The sequence below is a fragment of the Pteronotus mesoamericanus genome, unplaced genomic scaffold (genome assembly GCF_021234165.1).
Source record: "Pteronotus mesoamericanus isolate MK-2021 breed Mesoamerican mustached bat unplaced genomic scaffold, CSHL_Meso_final contig_221, whole genome shotgun sequence".
Classification (NCBI taxonomy): domain Eukaryota; kingdom Metazoa; phylum Chordata; class Mammalia; order Chiroptera; family Mormoopidae; genus Pteronotus; species Pteronotus mesoamericanus.
The window spans coordinates 5,845,683-5,865,203 of record NW_026555092.1 but is presented as its reverse complement, the minus strand read 5'-3'; the positions used below and the strand labels follow the sequence as shown (position 1 = coordinate 5,865,203).

The following is a 19,521-nucleotide window of genomic DNA, read 5'->3' as shown; positions in this document are numbered from 1 at the left end:
TTGGTCACGTGACCATTAACAGGTTACTGGTTCTCCTTGAGTCTCAGTTTCCCTAACCACATAATGGAAGATTTGGATGTTCTCTACGGTCTGTTCCAGCTCTCACAGCTCCAGGTCTGATTCTGATGCTGCCCCACCCCTGATTCCATGCTGGTGACATCATCCTGCCACAAGTTTGTGCCTTGGGAGTTTTGCCTCATTTCTTGGCATTTTGGGATCTCACCTCAATGCTGGGCCTTCCTCTGGGGATCAGGGGGCCCAAGTCGGCCCCATTCATCACACCTGCTGTCAGCAAGTTTCCTGCACTTTGAGGAGACCATTAGGGATGCAGGGTGGGGACCACTGGTGGAGTCAGGGCCGTGAGGGAGGGACAAGCCAGAACAGACCCACAGGCTTCCCCTTGCCTGAGTTTTCACACCTAATGACAAAATCCACCCCCTTGTCCCCGGAAGCTGTTTTCCCTTGGGTAAGGAGCCAGGAGTGGATCCCAGACCTTCCACCTCAGCCTGGGTTCAGCCCTCCCCTTTCGTTGCTTATCAGGGCCCAGAATTCCACCTGCTCACTGGGAGGCAGGGCCAGCGCAGGAAGACCTGGGGGGACCCGCTCTGAGAACATGGCTCCAGCCCCAGCTTCTGTAGCAGCTGCCTTTTTTGGAAGAGAGTGCACTGTGTCTGAGACAGGAGGCCCTGGACCCAGTCAAGGGTGGCCTGGGCATGCCCTGCCTCTTCTGAGCTCCAGGTTTTCTCAACTAGGAAGTCAGCTGCCTCCTCGCCTATTGGTGGAGACCTGATGGCCCAAAGGCCCCGAGGCTGGGAAAAGCATGGCGGGCCCCATGAGCTTCTCACAGAGCCACCTGTGACCCTGAGTCACCATGGTGTCCTCAGTGTGCAGCTCCTGCCGAGCTCAGGAAAAACACATGAGCTTGAGTAAGGGATTAATTAGCTCTCTCTGCTATAAGTTTGAGATATTCTAAGCTAGAGCAGAACCTCTCCCATAGACTCTGGGGAAGCCACCTAATCTTGCCAAGCACCAGCTTCCTCTTCTGCAAAATGGGCACAATACCTATCCCACAGGGCTGTTGTGAAGAGGATATGTGCCAGGCTCCCGGCATAGAACCTGGCTCGTGGTGCACCTTTAGGAGTAAGGAACGTTCTTTGTGTTACTGCTCTTGGCTTGTTTCACATGCCTCGCACCCCTCTCGAGGGGCTGTGGCTTGTCTCTGGGTCTCCAGTGCACTCTCTGGCATTTCTTAGGGCCAGGAAAGCTTTGTGGGCATGTTAAAGATCTAACATGCTAGGTCGAAGTGGAAGCTATTGTCTACCTGCGCTGGCTCTTTAGACTCTGCCTAAGGTGGCCATCGGCACTCACCTCTAGGGCAGGCAGGGGTAGGGTATTGACAGGCAGGCCTGCTGGCTAGAGCTGGAGCTGGACTCCTGGCCTTGAGAAGCTCCTGCCTGGCTCGTGCCTACCAGAGGAGCTCTGCTCCCCTAAACCCCCGTGCTGTCTTATGTCCTCTGGGAGTGTGGTGCCGTTGTCCTGCCTCCACCATTTAGGCATGGGTTGTCTCACCTTGCTGGGTGCCAGGGAGAGAGGCATCTGGGCAACAACTGTGGATGGAAGATTACGAGACACATCGAAGAAGGACTCCTGCCCCAACCTGGACAGGCGAGAATGGTCAGGAAACACTTCCTGGAGGAAGCAGGCGGAAGGATATGGTATCAGCCACACACAGTGGGGGTAGAGGTACAGGAACAGAGTTCTGAAGAGACAAACTAGACTATGCAGAGAGCTGCAGGCAAAAGAGGATGTGGCTCATTTGGGGGAATTACAAACAGTTTGGCAAGACTGAAACATAATAATTGACAGCAGGGAACATGGGACACGAGAAAGATCTAACAGTGGAGGCAATGCTGAGTGTCTGGACTTTACCCTATACAGCAAGAGACTCGGACTCAACATGACCTTGCCCTTCCCATTGGACCAGCCATGTGAACACTGGGAGTTTACTGGTGGACACTACAAAGATTGGGGGACTTTTTCAGCCAAAGAGGTGACTTTTGGTCGGGTCCATTTTGAAGTCAGGAGAATGTACATGATGGCTTTGGGGTCCTCACCTGGCCTACAATGGAGGTATGTTCCTCCCACCCCAACATAAGTGTCTCCTGGGTGCTTGGTACTGTGCCAAGGTTCTGGGCCTAGATAGTACTTTGAGTGTGAGTCTTGACTTGTAGCTCTTCTGACGCTACTCAGATGGGTACCTGAGAATAGGAGGTGCTTTAGGCAAGGGGGTGGGGAGGGACGTTTCTCCTACTTCCCAACGATCTTGAGTAATGAGAGCAGACACCTGGTTAGATGGGCTAGTGGGAATCACGTGGGCAAAGGCCCACACCTATGCATTTTCAAATCAGTGGATACTTGTTGAGGACCTGCTGTGCCGCCAGCCCTGGGAATATAATTATCAACAGACAAGGAATCTGCCCGCTCAGAGCTTACAGGGACAGGAGGAAAGCAGGAACATCATCTTGAGCAAAGTGCCATACCCTCTTAACGAAGCCGATCCTGGGGGTTATGGTGCCCAACAGCCAGCGAGATGCCCAGGGCCTCACCCACCTCCCCACCCAAAAAACAGCCCAAAAACTCAGAGGGAACTGTGAATCCTGTGTTATTATCACTTCCATTTTACAGTGAAGACGCTGAGGCTAGAGAGTTAACAGAGTAGCCCCCAAGACCAAGCCTGTACCATTCTCAGCAGCTCCTTTCCTTTTCCCCAGCCCCAGCCTCCCATTCTGGCTCCTCACAAGCCCACAGCCTCCCATTCTCTCGCCCTCTACAGGTTTCCATGTGATTCCCACTATCTCAAGCATCGTCCCAGAGAGCTGCCTGCTGATCGTGGTGGGGCTGCTGGTAGGGGGCCTGATCAAGGGTGTGGGTGAGAAACCCCCTTTCCTGCCGTCGGATGTCTTCTTCCTCTTCCTGCTGCCACCCATCATCCTGGATGCAGGCTACTTCCTGCCGCTGCGGCAGTTCACAGAGAACCTGGGCACCATCCTCATCTTCGCCGTGGTGGGCACGCTGTGGAACGCCTTCTTCCTGGGCGGCCTCATGTATGCCGTGTGCCTGGTGGGTGGCGAGCAGATCAACAACATCGGCCTCCTGGAAAACCTGCTCTTTGGCAGCATCATCTCGGCCGTGGACCCCGTGGCCGTGCTGGCCGTCTTTGAGGAAATTCACATCAACGAGCTGCTACATATCCTCGTCTTTGGGGAATCCCTGCTCAATGACGCCGTCACTGTGGTGAGGGGTTGGGGATCACACCCATGTGCACACAGAACACAGACCTGAAATCCAAGTCCAGAATGACCCACATCCACCTGCTAATAATAGTAATATAGCAGCAAGTGTCCTCTCCTGCTTATTGTGTGCCAGGCATCATGCTGAACAAGAGACATGGGTGATTTTATTTAATCCTCATGGCAACCTTAGAAGGTGCTTAGTGTTCTCACTTTGTAGAGGAAGGATCAAACCTCAAAAAGTTAAATAACGTGCTAGAGTATGACAGGACCAAGGTTAGAAGCCAGTTCTGTCTAACTCAAGGGCCTGAGTTCCTGGCCTTACCAGGTCATATGCTCCGTCCCTGACTTGGGTTGTGATAGGATCTTGGGTAAATTACGTATCCTCTTTGTACCTCAGTTTACCTTTTCTAGACCATTTAGTCTGGGAGGAGCATTTCAGCTTTCATATTGGCGATGTCTTAAGTTAGAGCTTGATTCGTGCAGCGTTCTGGGGCAGCAGTTGTGGAAAGGAACCTTGCCCCCAAAACCTCCAGAAAGTGATTGAGTAAACTGGGTTGGCCTGGGTGGGCCACTTGCTTGCTGTGTGACCTTAAGCAAGTGATTGTACCTCTCTGGGCCTCACCTTGACAGCTGCAAAGTGGCAGAGGATTTAGTGCTTTCTTCCCAGGGTCTGGTGAGGACAGACAGCCCCAGGGTCCGCACATGGCAGCCCTGTATGTGCTTGCACACGTCCTTCCTCCCAGCCAGCTTCCTCAGGAAGCAGATACGTGTATGTGCACATTCATACTGTGTTGTGAAAACATCCCCATCCCCCTCCCAGCTGGACCCCTCAGCAGCTGCACCCATGGGAAAACACAAAGACACGTGTGCGCACCGAGTGCATGCTTGCACATGCCCTCGCTCTTCCCCAGCCCCAGCCCCTCGGGAAGCTGCACCTCAAAGAAGAGGCCGACCGGCTGCCAACGGCCCTGGCTTCCTCTTCCCCACCCCTGCCTTCATTGGCTCCCCATGAGGCTGGTAGAGCAGCAACCTGGCTGGAGCAGCAAGCCTCAGACCGGGCCTCTTTTAATGCCCCTCTTGCCCAGGGTTTCTACACAAGCCTCAGTGTCTCCATCTGTAACAGGGACTACAGTACTCACCCTGTCACCCTGGTCGGGTGCTTACAGGAGTGACACTCACTAACGTCTGAAACCACTGGGGATCAGATGAAGTCCTCCCATTGGACCCGGGTGTTGGGTTGCACTGCCAGGGAGCAGCGGAACATGGTGTGTTAAGTAGACACCTCCCTGTGGCCACGTTGGGCCATGGCCACGCCTCCCCACAGCAGTGGCAGTGGTGGTAGTAATCACGGGTGTTCTTTGAACACTTCCTGTCAAAATATGAATTGCCTCATCTAATCGGCACAGAAACTCTATGAACGGGCACTCTTGTTATCCCCATTTTTTTTTTTTAATGAGGAAACCCAGGCCCTGAAAGGTTAACTCACCTGAGGTCACATTCTCTGATAAGTCATGTGGCCAGGGTTGAGCTACACAGTCTGAGGCCAGAGCCCAAGTGCTTACACTATGTACCACGCCCCCCTCGTCCCAGTGACAGTAATATCAGGCTGGAACGAAGGACCTTGTCCTCTCTACCTGCCCCATTGGCCCAAATGGTATGTCCTGAGGACCCATGAATCTCTTCAGGCCAGGAGGGAGTTTAGGTAGCCCAGTGCTGAGAACACTCCTCCGTCTGCTGCCGCCCCGCCCTGTCTCCCAGTTCAAGCCCTTTCTGAGACTCTGGGTGTGATGTGAGCACCTCATTTCCTGGACGGTAAACCTGAAGGCTGCCTCAGAGCTGTGTGGTCTCAGAGCAAGTCACCTCCCCCAGCCCCCTCTCCCTGCCTTCTGATGCCCAGGTACTGGGAGCTTGGAGGGTCCCCTCAGGGATCCTGAGCAGCGCCCCCATGCCTGGAAACTTCCCAGCTGGTTTCCTGGCAGAGCTGTCTAGGAATAGGCCGGGGAGCCGGCACCTAAGAGAGGGAAGAAGAACCTCAAAGCTGGACCTTCCAGGGAGACCCTGCCTCTTGCTGTCAGGGAGCGAGTTCTGGGCCCAGTTTTGCTGCTTCTGGGCTGAAGCCCTCTGGCTGCTTCACCACTCTGAGCCTCAGTTGCAGTTAGCAAGGGAGCAGGCATCCTTGGCCCCCCTGCGTCATAGGGCTGTTGTGTGTGAAGCAGGATGACCACCCTCAGGGGGCTCTCCAGTGTCCGAAGCGCTACTTAAACATCCTACGATAGTGTTACAATGTTTATTTCCCAGACCAGGAATTGGGGGAGCCTTAGAGAGCCTAGTTCCATAGCATCAGAACTTCATTGCAACTTCGGAGCAACCTCCTGGGGAACTTGCTGACCAGAGATTTCCGGGGCCTACCTCCAGAGATTCCAAGTGGGATATGGCCTGGCCTTATGTGTTTTCAAAAAGTGTCAGAGGCTGAGAAGTCCTGTTGTAGTTCATTGTCTGAACTTGCCCAGCCCCGTGCTGAAGGAGGGACGCGGTCTGCCCGAGATCAGACAGCAAGAGGCGAACTGAGCGGTGCCAGTCATAGCGACACTGTCATAGGCGCAGTTCTAGGCTTTCTGCCTTTATTGACTAATTCAGTCCTCACAACAGTGCTGTTCGGTTGGTGCTGTTCCCCCATTTTTGTGGACAGGAAAACTAGCACAGGGAGATTGAGTGCTTTGCCCCATGTGTATACTAAGAAGCGACAGAGCCAGAATTCCAACCCAGGCAGGTTGGCTTCAGCATCTGTGCTCATAACCAGCATTGTTCTGTAAGTCCCAAGCAAGACCTTCTGGCCAGTGGTTTTGAGCGCCTGTTTGGCCTTAGGGTTTCTCTTACCATGTGGCCTCTGATGGCCGTGCTCATTGAAGGGGGCAGGATCACTCTGGTCTGACCCGGGGAGCCTTGGGCCAGGACCCTGCCCTCCCACCAACCAGCCTGCACACCCTCCACAGGTTCTGTACCACCTCTTTGAGGAGTTTGCCAGCTATGACCGTGTGGGCATCGTGGACATAGTCCTCGGCTTCCTGAGCTTCTTCGTGGTGTCCCTGGGCGGGGTCTTTGTGGGCGTGGTCTACGGGGTCATCGCAGCCTTCACATCCCGATTCACTTCCCACATTCGTGTCATCGAGCCGCTGTTCGTCTTCCTCTACAGCTACATGGCCTACCTGTCAGCTGAGCTCTTCCACCTGTCCGGCATCATGGCGTGAGTCTGGGCTTAACATGGGGAGGCCATCCACCTGAATTCTCTGGGCTTGTAGGTCACAGGGGAGCTCTCCAGGGCCCAGCCTCCAGCTCCGGGGAGGAGACCCGAGCTCCAAGCTCCAGGCCCTAGGACTGTCCCTGGAAGCACTGAGTTTAAAGTTCTGGGAAGTCTAGCCTTGCTGCTACTTTTTTTTTAATCTTTTATTTTTAAAAAAATATTTATTTTTGGAGGGGAAGGGAGGGAGAAAGAGAGGGAAAGAAACATCAATGTGTGGTTGCCTCTCATGCGCCCCCCACTGGGGACCTGGCCCACAACCCAGGCATGTGCCCTGACTGGGAATTGAACCAGGGACCCTTTGGTTCTCAGGCTGGCTCTCAATCCACTGAGCCACACCAGCCAGGGCTAGACTTGCTACTTCTTTCCTTCATTTGTCTCAAAGGGAGCCCCTTCAGTTGAGCTGGACATAGGTTCGCACGTTCACTGTTCCCCTTGGCAGCCCCAGCAAGGAGGCTTGAGGCTTCTGCTGAAGTGAGGATCCCTGAGGCCTCAGCTGAGTCTTGAAGGCAGAGCCAGTGAGGTGCAAAGGTGTTCCCAGCGGGGAAAGGCTATTGGGGGTGCAGAGGCGGGGCTGGACCTGGGAATTCTGGATGACAGTGAGAAGGCCGAGCCAGTGGAGCCCAGGCGTGGGCTCCAGGCTGGGAGGGTTTGGGCTGCTGCTTGGAACGGAGCTCCTTGGGGACATGCGTTAAGGGGACACCACATTCGAGGATGAGGAGAATGAATCCTAGGCTACTGACATGCGTTTAACTGATTTCCTGTGAGGCACAGGCTTTGGAGTTGGCCAGACCTCACTTTGTGTCTTAGCTCTGTCACTCACCAGCAGTGTGACAGTGGGCGGGTGACTTTATTTTCACTCATCTGAAAAATATAAGAATATGCGTGTCTGCAGGGCAAGTGAAAGGCTTAAGTGAGAACACGTGTGGAAAGTACATAAGAGCCCAGTAAACAGGCAGCTGCCAGCCTCCCTGGCAGGGGAGGGGCTCTGGGAAGGGGCGGCTCGACTCTGAACCCTGAACCCCACCTTCCCTGACCCCAGACTCATCGCCTCGGGAGTGGTGATGCGCCCCTATGTGGAGGCCAACATCTCCCACAAGTCCCACACCACCATCAAGTATTTTCTGAAGATGTGGAGCAGTGTCAGTGAGACCCTCATCTTCATCTTCCTCGGCGTCTCCACCGTGGCCGGCTCCCACCACTGGAACTGGACCTTTGTCATCAGCACCCTGCTCTTCTGCCTCATCGCCCGAGTGCTGGGTGAGATCCCCGGGCCCGAGCCAGAGGAGGCGTGTGGGAGTGGAGGGCCTGGGTGGGCGGGTGCTGTGTGTGTGCATGTGCGTGTGGTGCGTTTTGTGGAGGCGCCGGGGTTGGTGCCTGGCTGCCCCCCAGCACAGCCGGACAGCTGGGGTTTCCTCGGCCCCCCTCCCCACAATGCCAAGTGCCAGGCCCTTGAAGGGAGAGAAGCCTGTGCTCACAGTGAGTCAGTACAACGTGTCAGAGTGGAGGGGCCTCAGGGCCCTGAGGTTCGGGGCCTGTCAGTATCTGAGGAGGGGGCCAAGGCGCACACAGCCCCAGTCCGTGAGTGTTCTCTGGGTTGTCCCAGGGTGCAGATGACTTTTAGTACTTGCAAAGCTGCATGCAGCTCCTCCAAACCTAAGCTGCCACCTGGAGCTGCGCACAGGACCAGGCCTCAGGTCCTTGGGTTCTGCTTACACTTTGCAGACACACCTCACCTCGGCGCCTTGCCCACCCTGGGTCTCATGGACCTCCTCTCTGAGGTCAGGTCTGTGGTGCTGAGCCTGACTGGGTGTCACAGTTCCTTGGTGTCCTTTTTAAAAATCTCCTTAATCCTGGGCGTCGTCCCCCATAGATTCTGTTTCTGACAGTTGAGGTTGGACCCATACCTCTGCATTTTTTTAAAACTTGGTATTATAGGAAATTTCAAACCAGAGAAAAGTAGACCCCATATACCCATCATATTTATTTAACGAGTGTCACCCTGTTTCATCTCTTTTCCCATCATCCTCCTAACCTTTGGCTACTAGAGGTCTCTGTGATGCCTCTAAAGTACATCCAGGTTGGGGGCCGCCTTAAGATCCACCCAGCTCTTGGATTGAGGGATTCAGCGCACCCCTGGCTAAGGGACCCAGAAAATGAATGAGCTGGGTGGGCTTATCAGTGGAGGGTTCCTCCAGACAGAGAAGTCCCTAGTGCGGAAGCCAGGAGGGAATGTGGGCACCTGACCCCTCTTCTTACCCCTCCCTGGCAGGCGTGCTGGGCCTGACCTGGTTCATCAACAAGTTCCGCATCGTGAAGCTGACGCCCAAAGACCAGTTCATCATCGCCTATGGGGGCCTGCGAGGGGCCATCGCCTTCTCTCTGGGCTACCTCCTGGACAAGAAGCACTTCCCCATGTGTGACCTGTTCCTTACTGCCATCATCACCGTCATCTTCTTCACCGTTTTTGTGCAGGTGCTGGACAGGGTGGAGCACCCCGGCCTGGGGACCCTGACTCTGCCTTTGGAAAGAGGAAGCACGTGATCCAAGAGGGAGCCATGGGTTCTAGTCCCAGCTCGACCAATAACTTGCTTCACAACCTTGGGCAAGCCACTTCCCCCTTCTGGGCCTCAGTTTCCTCAATTGTTAAGAGGAAATTAAATTTTTTTTTTAATTTATTGATTTGAGAGAGAGAGAAGAAGAGCAGGGAGAGAGAGAGAAACATTGATTTGTTGTTTTGTTGTTCCTCTTATTTATACATTCATGGGTTGATTCTTATATGTGCCCTGATTGGGGATCAGACCTGCAACTTTGGCACATTGGAACAACGCTCTAACCAACTGAGCTGCTCCGCCAGGGCAAGAGGGAATTGTGATAATGGGTCATTGTGAGATGATCAATCACAATATAAAGGAGCCAGAATGCTGCCTAACTTAGGAAGCCAGAGGGGAAGAAATAGGTAGTCAGCAGGCCCACAGTGCACATTGTAGGGCTTTAGGGAAGTAATTTAATATTTTAGGATCTCAGTTTCTGCATCCGAAAATGGGAATAATTGCACAACGCAGGGAACTGGAAAGGTTGCTAAGCCAGGCAGCAGGAGGTCTGGAGTTGGCTCAAGCTCTGCTGCTGCCCTCGTGACCCTGGAAAATACCCTCCTCCCGTCTCTGGGTCTCAGTTCCCCATCTTTGAAGTGAGAGGACTGGACTAGATGACCCTGAAGCTTGCTTGTCAGTGATTTCTGTGCATTTGAATGATCCAGGCGTAGCTGAGAGCACACCCTCGCCCCCCTTGTAGTTAGCAAGGAAGCCCAGCCTGGGATTATGTAAATCCCACCCTGCCTGATCAATGACCTTGGGCGAGTAAGAAAACACTGTCCGGGCCTCAGTTTCTCTACCATCCCTGCTATCCCTTCCATCTTTCCTAAACCCTAATCCTTGCCAACATCATTGCCTTCTCAGGAGAAAAGAATATGGAAGAAACTTCTTGGGGCTAGACTTATTTTCTCTCCTTTAAAAGGAGAGGGGGCTGCCTCTTTTTTCCTCTTGTGCAGCTTCCATCTCAGAAATATTATCACCTTGACTTTGCAAGTTGTATATGCTAATGGTTTACCAAGTCCATTTTCAATGAAAGTGGCATTGAAGTAGGGCTCTCCCTGCTTGAGTTTGAGTCCAGCTCTCCTATTTCTTTGAGACCATAGACATTTATTTAACCTCTCTGAGCTTCAGTTTCCTCATCTGTAAAACAGGGACAATGAAAGGACTTACCTCTTACGGTGGTTGGTGGTGTTAAAGAGCTAATACCAGCCCTGGCTGGTATGGCTCAATAGATTGAGTGCCAGCCTGCAAACCAAAGTGTCACTGGTTCGAGTTCCACTCAGGGCACATGCCTAGGTTGCGGGCCAGATTCCTCACTAGGGGGCGTTCGAGAGGCAACCACACATTGATGTTTCTCTCTTTCTCCCTATCTTCCTCTCTCTTTAAAAATAAATAGTTTTTTAAATAAGAGCTAATACTAGTAAAACACAGCTGGCTCTGGCACATGGTAATTGTGCAGTTAAATTAGCTGCTGCCACCATTACTAGGTGTCCCTTGGTCACAGTCCTGCAAGGCGGGCAGAGCACAAGCGGTTCCCCCTGTTCTGTAACACTAGGCCTGACTTCCCTAGGGTTATAGAGCATGCCTGTGGTGGAGCTCACACTTAAATCCAGGCCCTTGACCCCTGACCTGGGCTAGATGACCAGTGTGAGTCATTTGGCTGGATAGGCTCTCAGACCTCCGGCTGTGTCTTCGGGAAGAGCAGGCCTTGGAGACCTGCTTTTATAGAAGTGCTGGCAAGGAGGTTGAGAGTTTGGGGGCCCCAGAGCAGAAGGCATCCCTGCCTCGGCCCCTGCGGGGAGAGGGGAGGCCCTGTGGGCTCCTTGCCAGGGTAGGAGAACTGAAGGGCCTGACACCCACCGGCTCCCTAGGGTATGACCATTCGGCCCCTGGTGGACCTGCTGGCTGTGAAGAAAAAGCAAGAAACGAAGCGCTCCATCAACGAGGAGATCCACACTCAGGTACTGGAGGCTGGGCCCTCAACTGCAGAAGGCTTGGGGAGCAGCTAGGGCCTGCGTCCATGCCCTCAGTCAGCCCCTTCTCCCCTGTCCCAGGACCAGGAGATCCTTAAGCTTCTTGAGGTCACGAGGTCTTGTCATAGGGAGGTGTGGTATGAGCAGCTGGGAGCCTGAGGAGGGGGCATCAGGCATAGGTGGGTTTGGAGAAGGGAGGTCAGCCATGCCCCAGTGGCAGAGGGTTTGAGGTGCCACTGGAGTTCGGGATGACTGAGGCGTAGGTGCCACCTCCTGGCTGCTCCTGGAATTACAGGGCTGGTCTGAGCAGAGAAGCGCTAGGTTTGAAGGTGGGGGGCCCTATTCAGAAGTCTTGGTAGGGAAGGAGCCCAGTAGTGAGGCTTGACCTGGCCCTGGGCCCGTTTCAGTTCCTGGACCACCTTCTGACAGGCATCGAGGACATCTGTGGCCACTACGGCCACCACCACTGGAAGGACAAGTAGGTGGCAGGCCTGGTGGGCAGGTGGGTGGGGAGGGGCAGGTAAGGGTCTCCCAGGGTCCGGGTGTCGCCCCACCGCTAGACGCTGGCTCCATCCACCTGTTCCTTTCTCCCACCAGGCTCAACCGGTTTAACAAGAAGTATGTGAAGAAGTGTCTGATAGCTGGCGAGCGCTCCAAGGAGCCCCAGCTCATCGCTTTCTACCACAAGATGGAGATGAAGCAGGCCATTGAGCTGGTGGAAAGCGGTGGCATGGGCAAGATCCCCTCGGCAGTGTCCACCGTCTCCATGCAGTGAGTGCTGGTGGCCAGCGCTGGCAGCTGCCACACCCACACACCAACCCCTTAGCACCGACCCGGAGCAGGCCCCCGGGGGGGGGGGCGGGCGCAGTGAGCAAGGCCCCTCTGTCCTCCTGTCAGGGCTGACGAGAACTGCAGGGCCGCGCTGAGGACGCGAGGCTTTGTCCACCCGCCCGGGCCATCCCCAAAATGACTTCCCTCTGGCCCAGCCCAGAGGGCTCCAGAGTCACAGGAGCTTTCTTTGGGACCTAACCTGTGTTGTGTTGTCCCAGGAACATCCACCCCAAGTCCCTGCCTGCCGAGCGCATCCTGCCTGCACTCTCCAAGGACAAGGAAGAGGAGATCCGCAAAATCCTAAGGAACAACCTGCAGAAGACCAGGCAGCGGGTGAGGGCCTGCTCCCCAGCCCGCTCCCCTCCAGGACAGGAGCCCTTCTGCCTGCTCTGTGCTCCAGCCCTGCCCCGCACGTGTCCGGAGCTGCCCCAGCCCCTCCAGGCCCACTTCTGGGGCCTGCCCTGCCTGACAGCTGTTCCTCCCGCAGCTGCGGTCTTACAACAGACACACACTGGTGGCGGACCCCTATGAGGAGGCATGGAACCAGATGCTGCTCCGGAGACAGAAGGCCCGGCAATTGGAACAGAAGGTGTGTCTGGGACGGGAGTGGCTCCTTCCTTTCTCTGGGTTCTTCCTCTTCCCGCACCCCCACCACCAAGCCCTTTTGAAGATAGAACACCCCAATCTGTCTTTTCGGCCTCCTCCGCCCGTTTTGAAAACTAATGCCTAGAGCAGGTTTCAGAAAGCCATCATCCCCTCCTCTTCTTCCCCACTAGGAGCAGTAAAGAGGCCAGGCCCCTCATATCCTCAGGCATCTGCCCTAGAAGGGTCTCTTGTGCTCTAACTTCTCGTTGTCTTCTGAGAAGACTAAGGCCCAGGGGGAAAGAGAGCTACCCAAATATCACAAAGCAAGGCACACAATCATTCAATTCATTCATTCATTCGGGGAACATTTGTTGAGTGGTCCCTAAGTGCTAAGCCTCTGTGAATCTGGGTGAATCAGCCCAGTCCCTCCCTTACAAAGCTTCTGATGCAATGGCCCAAGCAAGGCAAGAAGCGCAAGAGGCCCTGAGCACCTTGAACTTGAACAGGGATGGGGTCAGGGTAGGCATAGGTAGGAATCAGAGCCATGGTGAAGGGCTTGTGGGCAGAGGGAGGTCCAGGCAGAAGGAAAAACACGTGCATAAGTTCCCAGTCGCAGGATGTGGCCCATTCTAGAAACAGAACGTTCAGCTTTCAAGGGAAGATTGTTAACGGTGTAAGCGTTAGGGTTTTATTCTACAGGCATGGAGAGCCGGGAAGGGCTCTGAGCAAGGGAGTGACACGGGCAGGGGTGGAGGCGGCCCGGGGTAGGGTGGTGGCAGGGAGAGATGGAAAGGAGTGGGCTGACTCAAGGGACATTTAGTAGGTGGAACTAACAGGACGTGGTCACCAGTTTGAGGTGGGGCTGAGGGAAGAGGAGTCGGGCCATGTCTAGCCTTCCGATCGGGGTAGTTGGGGGTGGTAGCTGTGATAGGGGACGCCAAGGAAGGAACAAGGTTATGAGGGAAGATAAACTGAGTTTATTTTCAACATGTTGCATTGAGATACCTGGGAGCCATCCAGGATCCAGGTGTCCACTCCTGAGTGGACCTTATGGGTCTGTACTCCAGGGGCGGGTGTGGCTAAAGCTAGAGATTGGGGCAGTGTCACCGTGGGAGAGGCAGAGCAGTGAAGTGTTCGAGACCACCCAGGAGCTCGCATAGCTTGAGGAGAGCCTGAGCCAAGCCCTCAGGAACCCCTGAAGTGCCAGCGTGGCACACAGCCTGATGAGGGCGCGCCAAGGGGGAGCAAGCGCCCCAAACACGCCTGTGGCCACCAGACCCCTGTGCCGTCCGGAGGGGCCGCCCAAGCTCACACCTGTCTGTTCCTTCTCTGTCAGATCAACAACTACCTGACAGTGCCGGCCCACAAACTGGACTCCCCCACCATGTCCCGGGCCCGCATCGGCTCAGGTAAGGCAGGGCACAGGGCGCCTGGTGAGGGGCCGTGCGGCTGGGCACTCAGTGCCACCGTCTCCTGAAGAGGAGGCTCCAACAGGAATGGGCCTGAGAGAGCCAGCGGGGACGACAGGCTTCTCCTTCACTGACCTCTTCCCTAGTCATGAGCTCCTCCTGCGTCAGGTGGAGTTGGGGGAACGGCCAGCTGCCCTCCCCAGGGACAGAGGTCTCCACATGGGGCTGACGGTGAGGCCTGTGAAGGGAGCTGGGTGCCTGGCAGGGAGGCAGGAGGGGTCTGCACCTTTGGGATCTCCAACGTAGGGAGGAAACGAGGGCAGGCCTTCTCTCAGGCCTGGGGGTCCCGGGAGGCCGACAGTGACTGAGGAAGGAGCCCTAATTCTTGGTCTGAGGAGGAACGCCCATGGGAGCCCGTGGTCTGAGGAGAGGAACACAGTCCTACCTCTGAGACCCCAGGCTGAGGGGAAGAGACGCTCTCTGGTGCGGGCCCTTAAAGCCCATGTGGAGTAATTCTGAGACCTGTCAGGACTGCTGCACCACAGAAGGTTCTGCGGGAGCTGCTGACACGGGCTGAGGTGGGGCACGTGCTGGGCAGGGCTGAGGGTGTCGGAGGCAGCAGCCAACTTGTGCCTTGCTCTTGGTCCCCAGATCCACTGGCTTATGAGCCCAAGGCCGACTTGCCTGTTATCACCATCGACCCAGCCTCCCCACAGTCGCCCGAGTCTGTGGACCTGGTGAATGAGGAGCTGAAGGGCAAGGTTCTCGGGCTGAACCGGGACCCCAGAGTGGCTGATGAGGATGAGGACGATGACGGAGGCATTGTGATGAGGACCAAGGAGACCTCTTCCCCAGGCACTGATGATGTTTTCACCCCTGGGCCAAGTGACAGCCCCAGCTCCCAGAGGATACAGCGCTGCCTCAGTGACCCAGGCCCGCACCCTGAGCCTGGGGAGGGAGAGCCTTTCATCCCCAAGGGGCAGTAGTGCTGGGGCCAGTGGGCGGTGCCTGTCCCACCACAGACTCTCCCACCAGAGCAGGGGCTGCTGGGAGCTGAGGGGCTCCCCTCGTCCTTCCTGACCTGGATCGCCCCTCCCCCCACCGCATGGCAGCTGGGCCCACCGCAAGGCTTCCCCCGCCTCCTGGGAAGCGCCATCCCTTCCACCAGAACTGCCTTCCCAATTCATCTGGCAGAACTGCTGGGCTGTGAGGCAGATCCTGCCTCTTCCTATCCAGGCTCTCCCCCATCCCTGGAGGGTGGGGTGCCTCTGAGTTCCCAGACCTTGGTGACCCGCCCTCCTTCTCCATCACCCTCCTCATTCAGACCAATCTTAGTTTATAACCAAAGAGCCTCTGGCTCAGTCTTGGTCCCACCTGGGAAGGGAAGGAGCCCAGGCCTCTCCTGGCCTACGTCAGGCTCTTCATTAAGAGGGGAAAGCTGAGGGAGAACAGACATTTTTTTTTAAGGTTTTTATTTTATTCTCATGGCGAGTGGGAAAGGAGGGAGAGAAAGAGAAACATCGATATAAGAAAAAAACACTGATTGGCTGCCTCCTGCCTCCTGCACGTGTGTCCCAACCCGGAACCATGCCTGAAACCTGGGCATGTGCCCTGACTGGGAATCAAACCAGTGACCTTTTGGCTATGGAGGAAGCTCCAACCAACTGAGCCTTGCCGGCCAGGGCAGGGGGAGCAGACATGTGACCGGGGAGGGATCACCGACCCATGGCAGGCTCACCCTCCTGCCAGCTCTGTCGTCCCCGCCAGCCACCCCGACATGCCCTTACTCAGAGCTGCATCTCTGAGCTTCTCTGTGTGGAGCTGGGTCTCTGCGGACCGCGATGTGACTCAGCTTTTTAAATTGCTCCAACAGGGACCACGGAGCCCTCCAGGGGCTGCTGTCAGGGGAGGGACTGACTGTCTTGGGCTCCAGAAAGTGCTTTTTATCTCTTTTGTTCACACTTCCATGTGTGATGCACAGAGGCCATTCCTGTTTTTAAGCCATTTTGAAAAACCCTGGCTGAATGATAGCGCTGGTCCTCCCACTCAAAGGAATTACCCCTCCTCACTTGGGTCTGTCTGCCCAACACTCCCCCAAATCGGTCCTCTGCCTCCTGGACTCCTAACTATGGCCCCAAGGCTCTGATTTCAGAAGCGACACCCCAAGCCCAGTCATGGTTCTCTCCAACTCGCAGATGCTGGGCCTTCCAGTCCTGCTTTGCCCTTGGGCCTGACGCTCAGTTCCTGCCGGCCGGTCTTTCTCCCATCCCCGCTGTCGGCCCCAGGAACCCCTCCCTCCGATGTTCACTGCACCCAGCTTGCTGTGGATCCCAGTCCCCAGTTGTGCCCGGCCAGGGCCGGTGGGTGGGCTGAGTCCTAGGCCCCCAGAGGCCTTTGCTCCCAGGCACACAGCCCCACTCCCACTGCCCCCACGGCCAGGCCTAGGACCATTGGTGTCTGTCCTTCCCCCAGGGCACTTCCCCAGGATTGTGCAATAGTCAAGGGTGTCCCTCTTCCCAGGGCACTGGGCAGTGGGTGCTCGTCTGACCCCCCTTTCCGTGCAAGTGCTGGTTTGGGCAGGAGTCACCACTGCACGGGTGACATTGACAACCAGGTTCAAAGCCACCACAGCTGCTGCTGCTCTGCTGCCTACACAGAAGAAACCAAATTTTTTCATATTCTAATAAATCCATGTGAGTTTTTTATAGAGTTGAGGGGTGTTTCCTGGGAACAGGGACTTTGGGGAGTAGGGTGGCCTGCAGGCCTGAAGGACTTAGCTCGGTGGCTGGCCCGGAGCAACGCCCTCTCTGTGTCGGCTGCTGGTGTGGTTATTGCTGCGTGCCAGGCACAAGGGATACAACTGAACAGAGCAAAGTGCCCCCTTGTCCTCAGTTCTGTCAGCCTCTGGGGAAGAGCAGCATTAGTTAAACATACACACCGACCATGAAAACCCCAGTGTGTATAAATGCCGGTGAATGAAAGCGGGGGGTGGTGGGATGGGATGGCGAGGAGGACTCTCCTGAGTGATGCCCTAGGAGAAGACTAGGGAATGAGCTGAGGTTAACCAGGAGAAGAAGGTTTTAGAGAGTCCCCAAATACTCTAATTGCGAGCTGCACAGTGAGCACCCCTAGAACCTGAAAATGAGACCAGTGTGTCTGGGTCAGAGTGACAAGACGGGAGGCACAGGCGGGGCTCTGCAGTCCCAGGTTAAGATTTTGGTTGTATTACACAAAGGGCAATGGAAAGGTTCTCACCTCTAACGTGGAGACAATAGCCGCTTAATGAAATGTGCGCACATGTGTGGAGGACTGAGTTCAGCTGAAGTTGGATTCGTGCACTTTTAGGAAGTGACCACCAGGGGGCAGTGGGGCCTTGGCACACAGCCCCAGCACCCTTGGAACCTGCGCCGTCCAGGAAAGCATCTCTTTTGCCCAGCCTGGGACCTCTGTATGGAGTTGGTTTGACTCACACAATCGGCAATATTCAGTGCCAAAGGACTGTAGGGAAGGACCAAACTATTTCTGTACCAAGTGGTGACCCACTAAGAAATGGATGGTATGCTTGAAGGACTGTTGAAGAGCCTTCAACCAAGGGATTTTTACAGGGGTGTGGGTAGAGTTAAGGGAACCTACGAGGGATGAGAGCTCACACCAGAAGCCATTGCAACCCCTAGACCTGAAAGGCGAGGAGAGAGTGTTACCTTGGGAGGGGCTGCCCTGCTGGAGCTGCAGCCGCAGGGAGCAGAACACAGCCCCTGCCGGGCGGGCGCCCACCAGATACACGCTCTGACTTTGGTCCTGCGGCTGCCTGTCCTTGGCCAAACCCAGGTGGAAGCCAGAAGGAAAGGCGTCTCAGTGACTTCACTGAGTTCAGTCTACACGGGTCAGCCTTCCAGTAAATGGAGCAAGGGTCGAGCGGATTTAGAGGGAAGGCAGGATATCCGAGCAGAGCAATTTTTTGTCCCCCACCATCCACTCTTGCCCTTCATTTATTTTTTTTGAAGATTTTATTTTTATTTATTTTTAGAGAGAGAGGAAGAAAGGGAGAGAAACATCAATGTGTGGTTGCCTCTTGTACACCCGCCACGGGGGACCTGGCCCACAACCCAGGCATGTGCCCTGACTGGGAATCAAACCAGTGACCTTTTGGTTTGCAGGCCGGCACTCAATCCACTGAGCACAACAGCCAGTGCCACTCTTGTCCTTTAGATTAAAAACCCATGTCCCTATTGCTTGATGGTTACAGAATTTCAGTTTGAGGTGATGGAAAAAATTTGGAAATAGATTGTGGTGACGGTTGCACAATTTTGTGAAGGCCCTAAATGCCACTGATTGTTCACTATAAAATGTTTCATTTTATGTGATGTGAGTTTCACCTCAATTTTTTTAAATGGAAGGGGGAAAAAAAAGGTTATTCCCAACAGGGGAAACAGTCCCATCAATCACCACCTATTTGTCATATTCACCATATCCTTGTCCTTCAGTCATACTCACCTTGAGCCTAACTTAAAACACTATTTGCTAGGGCCCTTTCAGTAAGACAGCAGGGGAATAACAAAAACCTGCTACAAACCCCCCTCTGTTTCTGGTCGCAAGGGCTAAATTAGCAATCACAAATTCTCCTTTTTCCTCTTACCAGCTGCCAGCACTTCAGCTGATTGGGTTCTTTACTTAGTAGGTGTCCTAGACCTTTATTCCTAGGCAAGTCAGATTCTTACCGGTCTTAGGTTTGTCAGGTCGCCAAGTTTCCCCCTGAGTGTCATTATTGGACAAGGGAGATCTGAGAGGCACCCCGTAAATCCCGGATGCCAGACCTAGCCTTCCTGCCCACCCTCCGTTTTCCTCCTGGTCATCAAGATTAGTCACCCTATCTGGTACAGTTGACCCGTCTCTGCCTTTTTGTTCAGCAACATACAAGGCTCAAAAAATGACCAGCAGGAAGATCTTCCAATTTAAAGAAACCACATCTGTGTTCCCTGGGGGAAGTATTCCTCCTTTGGGCACCAAGGACTCCAGACTCAACACAAAGTTGAGGGGTGGAAAGCAAAAACTGTCTTCATTAGGTTGACGGGAATCATAGTGAGAGGAGCCACTCCCGTCTCTGCACCATGGCCCCTCGGCTTCTGTGTTCTGGCTGTGAGAGAGGTGGAGCCACGTATTGGCCACTGACTTAAACCGTGTGCTGCATCCTGCCCATCAATAGCTAACCTTGCAGGTGTTGTCTCCCAGCTGGCACTGTAATGCTCTTCTGTCTAGTCAATTGCTCTGAGTGACAGGCCACATGATAAAGTCCCGTGCATTCCATGGGTAAGACCATTGTTGTATGCCCTTCACCCTAAAATGAAGATAGGCAATGTGCAGGTGGTATAGTGATGAGTTAGGCATTCTGGAAAAGTCCAGAAATGATGGTGCTGACAGAAGTGTCAGGCAGGGAAGTTCTGTCTGGAATACATATTACCATGAAGTATAACTATTCCTTTTATGAAATAAGGGGTCAGTGCAGCCAACCTGCCAATAGGTAGCTGGCAGGTCATTGTG

The 19,521-nt window shown here is 54.7% G+C and overlaps 1 protein-coding gene across 1 annotated transcript in view; it reads left to right on the top strand.

The window, feature by feature from the left end:
* Positions 1-18,227, top strand: part of SLC9A1 (solute carrier family 9 member A1) — a 48,042-nt gene extending 29,815 nt beyond the window's left edge. The window contains exons 2-12 of the mRNA XM_054571808.1: positions 2,834-3,294; positions 6,287-6,537; positions 7,634-7,851; positions 8,864-9,066; positions 11,057-11,146; positions 11,566-11,636; positions 11,756-11,929; positions 12,208-12,322; positions 12,477-12,578; positions 13,911-13,983; positions 14,635-18,227. Coding sequence (XP_054427783.1) covers positions 2,834-3,294; positions 6,287-6,537; positions 7,634-7,851; positions 8,864-9,066; positions 11,057-11,146; positions 11,566-11,636; positions 11,756-11,929; positions 12,208-12,322; positions 12,477-12,578; positions 13,911-13,983; positions 14,635-14,969 — 2,093 coding nt within the window. The 3' untranslated portion in view covers positions 14,970-18,227. The remainder of the gene's footprint in view (positions 1-2,833; positions 3,295-6,286; positions 6,538-7,633; positions 7,852-8,863; positions 9,067-11,056; positions 11,147-11,565; positions 11,637-11,755; positions 11,930-12,207; positions 12,323-12,476; positions 12,579-13,910; positions 13,984-14,634) is intronic.
* The last annotated feature ends 1,294 nt before the right edge of the window (positions 18,228-19,521 follow it).